The sequence below is a fragment of the Panthera leo genome, chromosome A2 (genome assembly GCF_018350215.1).
Source record: "Panthera leo isolate Ple1 chromosome A2, P.leo_Ple1_pat1.1, whole genome shotgun sequence".
NCBI classification, from domain to species: Eukaryota; Metazoa; Chordata; class Mammalia; order Carnivora; family Felidae; genus Panthera; species Panthera leo.
In genome coordinates, this window is record NC_056680.1 from 117,686,684 (window position 1) to 117,700,375 (window position 13,692).

The window sequence follows — 13,692 nt, forward strand, 5'->3', positions numbered from 1 at the left end:
GCTCCGGGAGTCTCAGTGGACCACGGCTGCGGAAATTTCTCGGGGCGCCCGGAGCAAAGAGTGGCCTTTCACTGCTACTGGACAAAGATACTGGGATTGCAGCCCGGCCCCTCAGAGGCCTCTGGGCCTCCCGGCAAAAGGGACAGGTCAAAACCAGGAGCCGGGCCTCGCCTCCCCTTGTTTCCTAGCCTTCCTCGGTTGCTTGCGCCGCCAGGCAGCTGGCCCCAGTGGGAGCGAAGCCCAGCAGGTTCCCGCTCTAAAAGCCGGCCAGAGGTAAAACCAGGGTTCTGTCCTCCTCCACCCCAGTCCGGCCCGGCCCCCACCCAGAGACTCTCCCCCACGCTCCCCTGTCCCAGAGAAGAAGGTGCAACGAGCTGACCCGCAATAAATAGAAAAGAATCAATATATTTTATTTGGCAAAAAGTTAAATATCTCAACACAACAATTTGGTCAGTAGGCCTTGAGGTAACTATTGCAAAATATACAGTGTATGTTGAGCCCGATGGAGACCCCAGATTCATCAAGGATACAAATCTACAGTAGCCCAATGGCGGTTTCATAGTGTATAATTTATTATCAATAAAATTAACTCCATTACAATAAGCATTCATTTTCCCCCCGACTAAAATTAAATGTAAACCATAGGTAGTAACCTTCTGCACATATGTATAGCTCCGAATTTCCTCCATGTTCATCCGGTGCAAGAACAATATGCAAGCTTGTCTGATTAATTTTTCTTTAATATGTGGATTATATATACAATGGATAAGACAGGTCTATAGAGTATGTAGAGACTAAAATGCCCGCATTTCAAAAGAGGAGAAAACCCATGAATCTGTGCATCCTGGAGAACACTTTCTTTCTTTTAAAATTTTATTTCACTGGGAAATCCTTACAGCTAGCTTACAATCAAAGGTTAACAGCCTAGTTATACAGAAGACATATTTCACTACTGAGAGCTATACTCTATGCAACTGTTTTTCTCCCTCATCAACAACCTGAGTTGAAATTGAATTTTCTAGCTTTCACAATCACAACGGGTGCATCACCCAGCACAGAAGTTTGAGTCACAAAACATAATTACCACAATAAAACACAGTGTTCAAGTATCTGGGCAGATCACTCTGCCGCACAAAGAGCAAATTAAATTAACTACACAGACTAAAAACTATACAGCTCGCCATCAACAGTTGTGCATTACAAAAAGGTAGTTTTTTTTTTTTGTTTGTTTGTTTGTTTGAAGTCAGGAACAGGTAGATTTTTAAAAATATATATACAAGCTAGCACACACAGCCATCAGCACTAATGCTCTCCCCCCCCACACACACCTTTTTTTCCTCTTATAGAAAATGGAAAGCTTACAATACCTCCTCCTTGAAAGCGGCAGGCTGAGGAACCAGCCTGAGCCGGGTCTGCCAGGGGGAGATGAGGCCTGGAGTTTAGAGCCGCTTTGTGCGGGGTGGTGGAGGCTGGGGTGGGATGGGGGTGGGAGAAGGGGACGACGGGCAGTCCTTTCTCTTTCTCTCTAGCTCGCGCTCTCTTTTCTAAATGAACTCCAGTCGAATCACTCGTCTTTTGCTCGGTCCTTGTTGATTTTCTTCATTTTCATCCTGCGGTTCTGGAACCAGATCTTGACCTGCCTCTCGGTGAGGTTGAGCAGTCGGGCCACCTCGTACCTGCGGTCCCTGGTGAGGTACATGTTGAACAGAAACTCTTTCTCCAGTTCCAGCGTTTGGTGTTTCGTGTAGGGACAGCGCTTCTTGCGCGTGGAGCGCGCGTGGAGCCAGTTGGCAGCCGGGTTGCCTGCGAGGGAGACAGACAGGATTTAGGAGGAGGAGAAGCACTACCCACCCCCCTCCGCTGGGGGCCAGGGAACCTCCTAGGGTCTCCCGCCAAAGTGCAGGGCGCTGCTGAATTGGTTAGGGAAGGCTGCCGGACCTCCGACACAATGGAACGGTGGCAGACAGACAGAGGAACGGTCACTTACAATTGCACGCAGTAAAACCTCAGCTTCCCCCTCCCTTCAGAGGCCCTCTTTTCTCTTCCTCTGTCCTCCTGTCCTTTTCCTCTCCTTCCCACCCTCTGCACTTAGGGCAAAGAGTGAAATTTGGAAATAGATCTTCCTCTTGCCAGGCAGGGCGAAACCACCCTGCCCTGTGTTCGTGCAGCATTAATATTCTCTTCTCCCTCTCACTAACACACGCGCGCGCGCGCTCTCTCTCGCCTTCCCCACCTTTCCTTCTACTTTTCCCACTCCTTTGACCTCTCTGGAAGGCCGTGAGAGCTGGGCAGCCGGCCTGGCGCCCCTAGGCGCCCCGAGGGCGTTGATCACTTCTCCACTTTATTTGAATAATCTTGCACGGGGACCCTCGTGGCCCGGTCTCCTACAGCCTCATCTTGGGCAGGATTTACGCCGCCACTGGCTGAAGGCAAGAAGTGGAAGGAATCGGCCCGTCTTCTCTAGCGTCTAGGCTGCAGTTGCTGCCGCCGCTCCAGGACATCTAGCCGCACAAAAGATTCTCTCTGCCGAGCTGCTTTCGAAGAACGGCCCAAAGTATTGCTGTCCTGGTACCGGGCAGCCAGGAAGAGGGGCTGCTGGTCTTGGCTCGGCCAGCAGCGCCCGCCTCTCTCTCTCTCTCTCTCTCTCTCTCTCTCTCTCTCTCTCTCTCTCTCTCTCTCGGCGGCAGCCGCCTCCCCTCCCCCCGAAACCCGGCGACCAGCTTGTCATTGCTCCCTGGACTTGGGGCCCCATCCGAGGCATCCTAAACAGCAACTTCTGGTTCGCGGCCCCTGCTCAAGAGGCTCCCAGCGCAGGCGAAGGCAGGCTCAAGAGAAAGCTGAAGGGCTGGCAGATCCTGGTGGCCGGCGTGGAGGCGGCGGCCGGCCTGAAGGGAGGAGACACTTACTGGGATCGATGGGGGGCTTGTCTCCGCCGCTCTCATTCTCAGCATTGTTTTCGGAGAAGGCGCCTTCACTGGGCTGTTTTTCTCTATCAACTGGAGGAGAACCACAAGCATAGTCAGTCAGGGACAAAGTGTGAGTGTCAAGCGTGGGACAGTCACCCCTTCTGGCGGACAGTGGTTCAGGTTTAATGCCGTAAGGCCGGCTGGAGGGCAAGCCCGCGAAGGAGAGCGCGCCGGGCGTGGGCTCCAGCCAGGAGCGCATGTACCTGCCGTCCGGCGCCGCCGCCGCCACGGGCGCCTGGGGGTGCACGTAGGGGTGGTGGTGGTGGTGGTGATACACTGCAGCGGGCACCGCGTTGGCGCCCGCCGCGTGCACCGGGTTCCACGAGGCGCCGAACACCGCCGCCTTGGACTGGAAGCTGCACGGACTGAAGTCGGGGTGCTCCGCCAGCGCGGTGGCCTGCCGGGGAGGCTGACCCAGGGCCCCGGGCGCGTAGCGGCCAGCGCCCAGCTCGTCCGCAGCGTCGGCGCCCAGCAGGAACGAGTCCACGTAGTAGTTGCCCAGGGCCCCGGTGGTGGCCATCGCTGTGCCCCGCGCCTGGCCGGTCGGCCCGACCCGCGGAAATTATGAAACTGCAGATTTCATGTAACAACTTGGTGGCACCGGGGAGGGGGGGGGGAAGTACAGTCACCTAATAAGTTGCCGGCGCCCGCGCCCCCATTGGCCGCGCGCGTCACGTGCCCGCCCGGCAGAACAATAACGCGTAAATCACTCCGCACGCTATTAATGGCCCGGTGTTTTGCAGTCATAATTTTTATAGCAAAAGCCATATGTTTTTATGCAAAGGGATCGCGGCGCTCCACGATCGGGTTTGTTTTAATTGTGGCCAACGAAGATTAAAAGATCAAATCTGGCCTTGCCTCTGTACTCTCCTCCCCTCCCACCGCCACCACCAGACACACACTTCTTAAGCGGACTATTTTATATCACAATTAATCACGCCATCAGCAAGGCGCGGGTCCCGCGTGCGAGTGCGGCCAGTGGAGCCCCTCACATAAAATTAGACAATAATTGAAGCCATAAAAAAGCAGCCAAATCGCATTCTCGCTCTACTGTATTTAAATCTATATTTATGATATTTCATAAGGAGTTATTGTTTCAGAAGCCACACAGGCTGGTGGGAAGTTGGGAACGACCAACAGATTCGTTTGCTTCGCCGTGGCTCCCAGCTGTAAAAATTTACGAGGACTTGGAAAGGTTAAATTAGACTGTTGTGTTTGGTTGGCGAGCTCCCTGTAAATAATTCCTGCAGTCCCCGGAGATGCGAGTTTACCCCGGGCCGGCCGCGAAAAGTCAAATTCAACGCAGTATCCGTCCCAATCGAGCCACCGCCGCCCCTGCCCGAGCGCGCTGGGCAGGGACAGGCCTCTGAGTGGGGCACCGCCTATTGTGGGGCCCTGAAATCTGCCCGATTGGATCTCAGGGCGCTCGGGCAGCTCCCAAATTTGCCGCTGCGCCTCCAGCGAGCGCCCCACCGAGGAGCGGCCAGCTGTCCCCGAGCCCAACGGTTGGAGGGCCTGGTTGTGCCGCGGGGTTCGCTCCCAACCCCGTGCCCCCGCTCTCTGCTTGTTGTCAGCCGGGAATCAGGATCCCCAGGCAGACGCAGCAGGCGACCCAACACTGTGCCCCGACCTCGAAGGCCCTCACGCTGAGTTCTTCAGGCTTTGTCGCACTCCCCAAACCCGAGCTGCGAAAAAAACACGAGGCAGGCTCAGTGGAAGGAGAGATCGGCTTTGGAGAAGGTAGTGCCTCCAATGAGACCGCGCGGCTCCAGTAGCTGGGAGGCCCGCACCAGAGCGGCTGGCCTCGGGGCCCAGTATGAATTCTTCAGGGTTCGCTCCTTCCTTCCTTCCTTCCTTCCTTCCTTCCTTCCTTCCTGGCCACTGTCCGTGTTCCCCCCTCGGTTTCCACCAGGCCAGACGACTCTGCAGAGTCACAAGGCCCAAAGCTAGGCAGGCCACGGCAGCTCAAGTCCAGGGCTAGAAATTAAAACGGGGAGGGGCACGGGGCATTGACTTTAATCCCATCCTTTAGCTTGGCCAAATTGAGGAAGGTATTTCTCACCCCTTAGAGTCTTTAAGGGGTAAATTAAAAGGCCTCTGCCTCTGTTAGTTGGAAGAAAATACCCACCCCCAAATCCGAACGGAAAGCAGCGACTCCTAAAAACGGGGTAATTAAATTCACGTGTGAACACTGTGCCTGCAAGAGTGTGTTTCTCATTAACCCACTTCCCTGGCGGCGAGGGCAGGCGGCGAGGGCGCTTCCATCCCCTTTTCTGCCTTCATTCTCCCCAACAGTTCCAGTAATCCTCCCCCAAACCCTGTACATCCCTGTCCCTAACGGGACCCTCAAATGCCAGGCTCTGCCTCGGGGCGAGGCTGAGACGCCAGGCGGAGACCAACTGGGTGCCCCTTTATCCGCCCGCGCCGGAAGAGGGAAGTGGCCGACACAGTGAACTCCGACGACGTGGCTGGTCCTGGTCGCCTCAGCCTCCTCCCCCCTAATATTTTCCTTTCCCTGTAAATTCCTCCGCGTTATCCCCACCCCCACCGCGGCCCGGTGTGTCCCAAATATCGGGCGGTTCGCGGTGCCTCTGAGATTTTCATGAAGATTTTCATTAAGAAATATTAACCCTAGAGGAAACCTCGCTCCTAATTGTAATTGTCTGCGAAAAGGCTGGACTCGCCTTGTTGTTTTTTCGGCTTTTTGTGCCCAGAGAAGACACAAATTATTACTAGTATATTTTTTTAAAACAAAAAGGCTCTTCCTTTAAATGGCTTTAGCCCCCAGAATAGGACAGTTACTACATAATCAGCAGGCGCTGAATGTTCATCAGTACTTACTTGTGCCTAGACGGTGAGAAAAATTACAAAAACAAAAAAACAAAAAAACCCTAACGTTATCCCCTTTCAGCCCAGAGATTTGGGGAGAAAATATTCAGGCTTTTGAGTCAGCTTTTATTTTGGAAATGAAAGGGACTGTGTGTGTATAAAAAAATAACAAATGGGTATAATTACAAACCATCTCTTTTCGCCTGAGAGTTCTAAAACCTTGGCCTCCAAAACAAATCCAATACTCTGGTCCAGAAAATAGCACAGAGGAGTTGAGGGGAAAGCAGTGTGCCGGCCTTTCAGATAACAGGACCGCAGGCAGAGCAATGGAAACAGCTCCTGCAGCTGGAGCAGGGTGGGGAATCAAAGCTTGGTGGGCATGAGTCTGATGGCGTGTGTGTGTGTGTGTGTGTGTGTGTGTGTGTGTGTTTGGGAGCCAGGGAGGGACGAAAGTTGTTTTCAGTTCCGTAAGGATTCAACTGGCTTCCAATGGTGGACTACAACTTGGAACAAGGGCTCAAGTTTGTATTACAATGGTTCTGGAATTGAGGATTTCTTTCTGCTATTATTTGAAACAGACTAGAGCTGGAAGGGTCCCTGCCTCCAGCACCTTTCTGCACAAGGATGCCATATCTAACAGACTCTGAACCTGACAGAAGCTACTGGCAAACAGGCAACCAATCTTTGCCCTACCAGGGTTCCCTTACCGCCGCTAAAGCCTGAGCTGGGACCTGCAGGCCCAGGAGACTCGAGGAAGCTTCCAGGCGGAATTCCCTGCGTAGCCAGGCTCCACATAGCTTGGCTGGGCCTCAGCACAGGTCCCAGCCTCAGGTGCCCAGTTAGGGTAGGGAGAGCCTCCTTGCCCTTGGTGTGGGCACACAAAAACGCTGCCAATGCCCTCTAATCGGATCTCTTAGGCTGCGGTTGCCAATCCGCAGAGTAAGAACGCAAGGCCGCCGCCATCCGGTCGTGATCATAACCGAGGCCTTGTCTGTGCAGCAGCACACCAGGCCCAGATCCACAGCCCTGGACAGCTGTCCCACGCAAGCCCTTCCTTGGCAGATTCCGACCACAACTTGAGCGCGCAGAGAAAAATAAGTCCCCAGCCCCAGACTCTCCCCAAACCAGCCCTGGGTCCCTCCCGGAGTTAGAGCTAGGGAGGCGAGGTGGTAGAGATAGAAAAGTAGGCACAGAGAGACTGAAGATGAAAGAAAAATAAAGGCAAGGGAAGACGGAAGAAGTAAAGGAAGGGAAAAAACAAAAAAGCAAAAAGAGGAAGGAAGCGAGGAAGAAAAGGAAGAGTCAAAGGCGACTCCTGGGAGCCGAGGGCAGCTTACAGAAAGAAGGGTAAGTGACAAGGCCAGGATCCCAGCCCCTTTCCGCCCTGTCCCTCCTAGTTTGGCCTGAGTCTCTCTCAAAGGGATCTTTCCTGATCTCGACCCTGGATTGGGACTGGTAGTATCCCAGCCTTGCAGGAGAATGGCAGGATCCCTGGCCAGGCACAGGCCTGGAGTGGGGGGAGGCCCAGGATGGAAGCGTGCGCCCCTGACCTTGAATGGCTCAGGGCCCAGAATTCCTACCACGCCCCCGGCGTCCGCCAAGGAGCAGCTAACCTGACCATACCTGCTCGGGGCCAGGTGGGCACGGGGTGGGAGGTGAAGCCAGCAGCCTGACAAAGCGCTGAGAAGGAGGCAGGGACGCGGCTCCTGCACGGGGAAAAGCCGAGGTTGCCACCGCAGGCCTGGCACGACCAGGGCCTGGATGCCCCGCCCGGCCCGGCCCCCGCGCGCACAGGTACCTGGAGACGATTTCAACTGAAGTAATGAAGGCAGTGTCGTGCTGTCGAGAGAAAGGTGGATCCCAACAACAGGAAACTACCTAAATCACCGACCAGTTCTGGTGCTGCCCGCGCGGGGCTGCCTCGCCCGCCGCTGCCGCCGCCACTGCCGCCGCCACTGCCGCCGCCAAAGGGAGAACCCTGCGATCGCGCCCGGCCGAACCCCCCCCCCCCACCCCTTGCCAACCTGCGCCTGCGCTGCCACTGTGTGAGCGGCGCTACCGCTAAGGCATCACGGAGGGAGAAGCCACCGGCCCCGGTAAGGTAAACCTGGAAGAGGGAAGGAAGGAAGGTAAAGGAGAGAGAGGAAAATGGAAGGAGAGGAGAACGCGAGAAGAGAGGAGAGCGAGCAGTGTGCGTGCTCGTTTCCCAAATCTTGCTTCTCAGCGAGCACGCGCCGAGCTGCGGCAGCCCCGAGCAACTCGAAAGCGCCAGGGTCGGCACGCAGCCCGGCTCCCAGTCTGGTCTCGGCCTCCGGCGGCTCGCTCCCCGCCACTCGCTCTCCCCCTCTCTCCCTCCCAGCCAGCCAGCCAGCCGGGGCGCGCGCTCCCGCGCCCCCTCCCCCTGCCGTCGCGCCCCCCCCCCACCTCCCGCGAGCAGGAAACGCGTGGCCCCGAGGAGGGCGACCAGGTGGGGGAGGCCATGCTGGGGGAGGGGGCCATGCAGCCAGCAGCAGTCTACCTAACTGCTGCCGCGGACGCTAGTGACGCGCTCTTGGCCCAGCCTGCTCCCCGGATTCTTAGGCTGGGGGTCATCTGGGACCAGGGGACCCACAAAACAACCGGCGTCTGCGAGCCTCCCTGGGGCTCCCGAAAGAAATCCTGTTTGGCTTCCTCTGTCTATGCAGCTCCCCTCGCAACTGAAACCACTGGTCCAAGACAGCCACAATCCAGATATACTAGCAAGTCATAAAACTGAACAAAAGCCGACAAACCTTACGGCACCAGGGCTATAGGGCCCAGACAAATTACGACCGTCTAGGTAATATTTAAATAGATGCCTAAAGTAATTGCAGGGGGCGCGGGCTAGTCCTCCTGTTGTAAAAGTGGTGGCCGGGATAAAGTGGAAGGTGAAGATAAGAAGTCAAAAAAAGAGGTAAAATTAAAAAGCTTCATTCCACAGCTTTTATTCTTCTATAAGAACATAAACATCGTCTTTTTTCCACGCACAGCAGCATTACAATATTAATTTATTCTGATTTAAGATTAGAAGTAAATAGAGCTAGAACTAACATTTATAATAACGATAGAATGCATTTGCATAAAACAAGATTGGCAATTTTTCATAATAATAGACATTTATACAGATTTGTATTTATAATTTTTCTTTTTCTGCACCTACAGGTTTGACCCTTTTATGCATGTAACTTCACAGTATAAAGGAAACCCAAACAAAGTCTCCCTTCTCTAGTCTATTCCGCTTGCCCCAGCCCTCCTTGGGTTCTATGAATTTTAGAAAGGAAAAAGAAAGAGGAAGAAGAAAAAAGAAAATGAGAAAGAAAACTCTCCACAAGACAGGGAGAATTGCGGTGTGCTTGTCGTGTGTTACCAGTGGTAACAATTACTTAATGACAAAAAAAACCCCACTAAATCCACACGCATAAACAAAACTACCTTAGGTTATTTATCTACAGGCAGAAGGATATGGAAATTCAGAGGTAAGTGAAATAATTTAGTCCCACAATGCAAGACTAACACAAACTGGAAGAGAAGTTTCCTTCTCCTGGTTGCTCTTTTTTTTTTTCTTTTTCTTTTTTTCCTTTTAAAGCTGGGGTATCTTACAGAGGAAGGAAAGATTAATCTTTCTTACTCTCAATTTTTTAATCAGCCAAAGTCAAGCCCTTTTGCCAGCCTGCATGTCCATGCCTGTAAGCCCTTCTCTTTGCCAAGGAAGAAAGAAAGAAAGAAAAAAGAAACCCAGGGGCCTGTGTCCCCTGATTAAACACAGCCCAGCACTCCAGGCAGGCGAGCCCGGTGGCGGCTCCTTGCACCATTGACCTCAGGCCAGACACCTCAGCGCCTACAATGGGACCTCCGGCCTTCCGGCTAGGTTTGCCCGCCCCCGCAGGAAACCAGCTCCACCGGGAGGACCGGAGCCATTTCCAGCAGAGGAACCCCGAGACAGCAAACCAGCCCAGTCGCCGCTCGACACTTCAGGATAATAGTTCTCTCTCTAGAAATTTAGCACGATATGGCTTTTTCCCCCAGAAAACAAGTAAACCAGCACCAAGCAAACAAAGGAACAAAAAGTCAGAACAAACCAGCCCTGCACAGATGTAACGGCCAGCGAGATGGCGAGTGTGGGAGGGAGGAATGGGGCTCCGGCACAGGTGCGAGTTCCTGGGCAGAGGCCGAAGACAGAGGGAGGAGAACGGCTCTCTGGCAGCGGGGGAAAAAAAAACGGCGTTGCCTGGAGCTTCATCAGGAAAAATTAAAATTGGCTGTGAGCTCCCGGATCCGGTTTTCTCGGTTCATTTTCTTCAGTTTCATCCTGCGGTTCTGAAACCAGATTTTAACTTGTCTGTCCGTGAGGTGGACGCTGCGGCTGATCTCTAGGCGCCGCTCTCGAGTAAGGTACATGTTGAACAGAAACTCCTTCTCCAGCTCCAGCGTCTGGTGCTTGGTGTAAGGGCAGCGCTTCTTCCTGCCGCTCTTTGCTGTGAGCCAGTTGGCTGCGTTTTCGCCTTTGGAATTGCCTGGCATTCAAGAGAATAAAGAGGGGAAGGTTAAATCGGGGCCAGGCTAGGCTGTGCGCAGGGGTGAATTTGGGACTTCTCTGCCATGAGAGGGATGCCCTAAGTCACACGGAGTTTTGCGGCCGTCCCCCCCCCCCCCTTTAGCTTGCTCAAGAAGAGCATTCCTCCAACAGGCATGTGCAAAATGGACAGGGCCTTCAATCTACACCTACCCTCCCAGCTCACATGTCCCTCCACTTTCCCCCAAACACCTGTTTTAACACAAAGCTGCCCAGGCGCTCCCAGAACGAAAGAAGGAAAGCCTGCTGCTGTACGGCAGGCTGTACTGCTTGAACTTAACGCCTTTCTCTGCTTCTCGCCCCAAGGCAGACAAGCACTTCCTGCAGCCCCCAGGCAGGGGGCATGGGTGCCTACTTGGAAGGGAGGGGGGCCGTTTGTGTCTCACTCCAGTCCCCTGATTGCCTAAGGCCCAATGAGGAGAGGGACAAGGACACAGTTGGGACCTGGAGAAGGCACAAAAAAACTGATTCGGGGTCAAGGGCCGTCCCTCACGTCCTTCCAGGAGCCAGGGACGTGCAGTCTGGGCGATTCCGAGTTTCAGGGGAAGTGAAATGGTCCCTTTCGGACTCTCAGCTCAGGGCCCCGGCGTCCTGGCGGGATTTGCCTTTTCTTCTCCCCGCAAGGAGGATTCCCGCCCCTCCAGCAACTTTGAAAAAAGCATGGGGGATCGTAAACTCGAACTTCGCCGGTTAATGGGTTTATTTATTGGTGCTGGCGGCTGCTTATTTTGGATGCCTTACAAACATCCGTGCTATCTGCGGGCGAGCCACTTTCCTCCCTCCCCCTCCCCCCGCGTGGGCCGCGCCTCGCAGACTGGGCCCAGACCACGGCTTAGGGTGCTCCGGGCCACGGAGAAGGGCATGCACGAGAGGGGGGCTGCTTGTCCCTGTCCTCGGCCCCAATTGGGGTGAGCTGAGGCCAGCGCGGAGGACGTCTTGGTGTGGGGCTCTAAGTCGGACATGAATTTTTACTGCGTCCCCACGCCCAAATATTAAAAAGCAAGTTCACAAGGTCAGCCTGCCTGCAGCTTGGGCCAAGGCCGGCCGGCTGCTGCGCGGACTCCTGGCTCTCTGCTCTTTCCCTTCTCTGGGTCGGCTTGCCTGTCTGCCCGCCTGACTGCGCCCCTTCAGCGCGCCCTGCTTACCCAGGGAGTCCTTCTCGGGCGAGGCTTTGCTGCTTTCGGAAGGGGCTGGGGAGAGCTCCTCCGCGGCCGAGGACGACGCGTGCGCCTCCTCGTCGCCCTGCGAGCCCCCGCCGCCGCCACCGCAAGTCAGCGTGGGGGGCGGCGGTGAATCGAGGGCTCGCTCTTTCCGGGCTGCATCCGCTGAGCCGGAGGCGAGTGCGGGTGGCGGGTCGAAGCCGCGCCCGGGGGGCTGAGCGGGGAACGGGCCGGCGCCGAGCTGCTGTGCGCCGCCGCTGCTGCCGTAACCCTTGGCCGTGCCATAGGCCTGGGAGAGGCGGAAGTAGCCGGGCACTGGCACCCCGCTGGAGGTGCTCAGGGCGCAGCCGTCGGGCGGCGGGCCTCGCGGGAAGGGAGCCAGCTCGGCTGCGGCGGTGGAGCCTTTGGGGCATTTGTCCGCCGAGTCGTAGAGGCAGTAGGAGCTCTCCTCTTTGATGTTCTGCGCGAAAGAGCACGAGGTGGCCTGCGGCGGGGGTTGGGGTGGTTGCGGCGGGGGCGGTGGCTGTTGCTGGGGCGGTGGCGGCGGCGGCGGCCCCTCGGGCTGCTCCATCCGGCACGACCGGGGCGCGTCTAGCCACAGGTCTATAGGCGCGGGCGCGTAGCTGTGCGCCCCAGGACCTAGGCCCCCGCTGCCGCCGCCGCCGCCCGGCGACGCCGCCTCATTGCGCTTGCCTCCCAGAGCCGGGAAGAGCCCGCAGCTCTGCAGCCCGTAGGGCAGGTCGGCCGCCGGTGGCAGGTAGACCCCGCCGTGGGCGTAGTAGCCGCCGCCACCGCCGCCCCCGGCGCCGCTGCCACCGCCGCCAGCCTCGCCTCTGCCGGAGCTGATGAGCGAGTCGACCAAAAAAGAGTTCGCGGCGGGGCTCTCCGAGCATGACATTGTTGTGGGATAATTTGGCGAAGGGAGCAGATAGCCCTTTCTGGCTGACATTTCTTGTGCAAAACATGCTGAATACGATTAGCAATCCCCCCGCACCGCGGCGGGCGCCCGCAGCCAATCCTGAGCCAGAGTTTCCGCGCGACCACTCCCAGTTTGGTTTCGTAGGCGCGGGGCCGCTCTCCGAGGGCGCCCTCTGAGCCCACGATTGATATAAATATGTAATCTGTATTGATGGGCCAGGAGATGCACACCCAATACCTCAGCCCAAAGGCCAGGAGCTGTGGGGGCTGCCCCAACGTGGCTAGTGGGGGGCCTGGTTCCCGGGCTAGCCCCGCCCACGCTCGGACGTGAGCCCTCCTGCGGGGTCTGTTTCAAGGGCCCTTGGGCCCCCGCGCAGTTAACAAGTGGGGTGTTTATTGTGCGCACCCCGGCCCGCCTTGGGTGCTCCCCACTCTTATTTCGGAATTAGCCACTAGCCCTCCGTATACTCTAAACACTAAGCGGGCCTATTGTAGGGCCTCAGACTCTTCCCATTCGGCTCCGGACCTGGAACTGTCTCCTACAAGTGGCCGACCTGGCCGTAAGGCCACCAAGAACCTCAGAGTGTCCGAGATCCAGAGCGCACTGGAAGCCGGCTATTGCCATTTCTTTCTTGATTCCCATACGTAATTTCCCCCCAAATGTATTGCCCTGGCTTCTCAACCCCCACTCTCTCCCCAGCCAGTCGTTGATCCACTTAGGATCTTTGTCTCTGGTATGCTCACCTGGCTTGCTTTCTCTGAAGCTGCTGTCGGTGGACCCTGGTGAGCTGGAACGAGAAGGGGGGTGGGGATGGTAGAAGCGACTGGCAACCTTGGCTGAAAGACTCCCCTACCCCTATTCCGAGGTCAGAGCCAGGTCCAGGCACCCCATAGCTCCATTTCCCCGGTAGCTTCCAAGCTCAAACGCCGTTTCAGGGAAGTGAAAGAAACATTGCTCTTCTGGGTCTTGGGTTTGACTGGAGGCGACGACCTGGAGGGGTAAACTTGGAGAAGGGGCGGCGGATGAGCACCTCTGCCGTACAATTCTCAAGCTCTCCCTTTAGCCTTGGCATTCGCACGCTCTCGGAGGTTATGACTAGAACCAGTGTCACCACACTCCTGCCTCTTCGTCCCCTCCCCTCTTCCCCCCTCCCCTCCAAACCCGCGGCTGGGGCAGCCCTCACTCCCGCGGTGTGCGCATTTTAACGAGGCCCGCGGTGAGGAAATC

General features: G+C 56.1%; 2 protein-coding genes across 2 annotated transcripts; both read right to left on the reverse strand.

Annotated features, from left to right (window-relative positions):
* Positions 1–1,250: 1,250 nt before the first annotated feature.
* On the reverse strand, positions 1,251–3,486 carry HOXA9 (homeobox A9). The gene is made up of 2 exons (XM_042927610.1): positions 2,907–3,486; positions 1,251–1,803 (listed from the first exon to the last, which is right to left on the reverse strand). Exons 1-2 carry the CDS (start codon positions 3,484–3,486, stop codon positions 1,565–1,567), a joined length of 819 nt encoding a protein of 272 aa, XP_042783544.1. The 3' UTR covers positions 1,251–1,564.
* A 6,552-nt stretch (positions 3,487–10,038) lies between these two features.
* On the reverse strand, positions 10,039–12,495 carry HOXA10 (homeobox A10). The gene is made up of 2 exons (XM_042927611.1): positions 11,532–12,495; positions 10,039–10,327 (listed from the first exon to the last, which is right to left on the reverse strand). Exons 1-2 carry the CDS (start codon positions 12,493–12,495, stop codon positions 10,053–10,055), a joined length of 1,239 nt encoding a protein of 412 aa, XP_042783545.1. The 3' UTR covers positions 10,039–10,052.
* Positions 12,496–13,692: the final 1,197 nt, after the last annotated feature.

Bases quoted from the DNA above. Each gene is read 5' to 3' on its own strand.
- HOXA9 (XM_042927610.1), bottom strand. From the start codon at position 3,486: ATGGCCACCACCGGGGCCCTGGGCAACTACTACGTGGACTCGTTCCTG. The intron at 1,804-2,906 runs GTAAGTGTCTCC...TCTCCCTCGCAG, and splicing joins CAAGCCCCCCATCGATCCCA to GCAACCCGGCTGCCAACTGG.
- HOXA10 (XM_042927611.1), bottom strand. From the start codon at position 12,495: ATGTCAGCCAGAAAGGGCTATCTGCTCCCTTCGCCAAATTATCCCACA. The intron at 10,328-11,531 runs GTAAGCAGGGCG...CTTGAATGCCAG, and splicing joins GCCCGAGAAGGACTCCCTGG to GCAATTCCAAAGGCGAAAAC.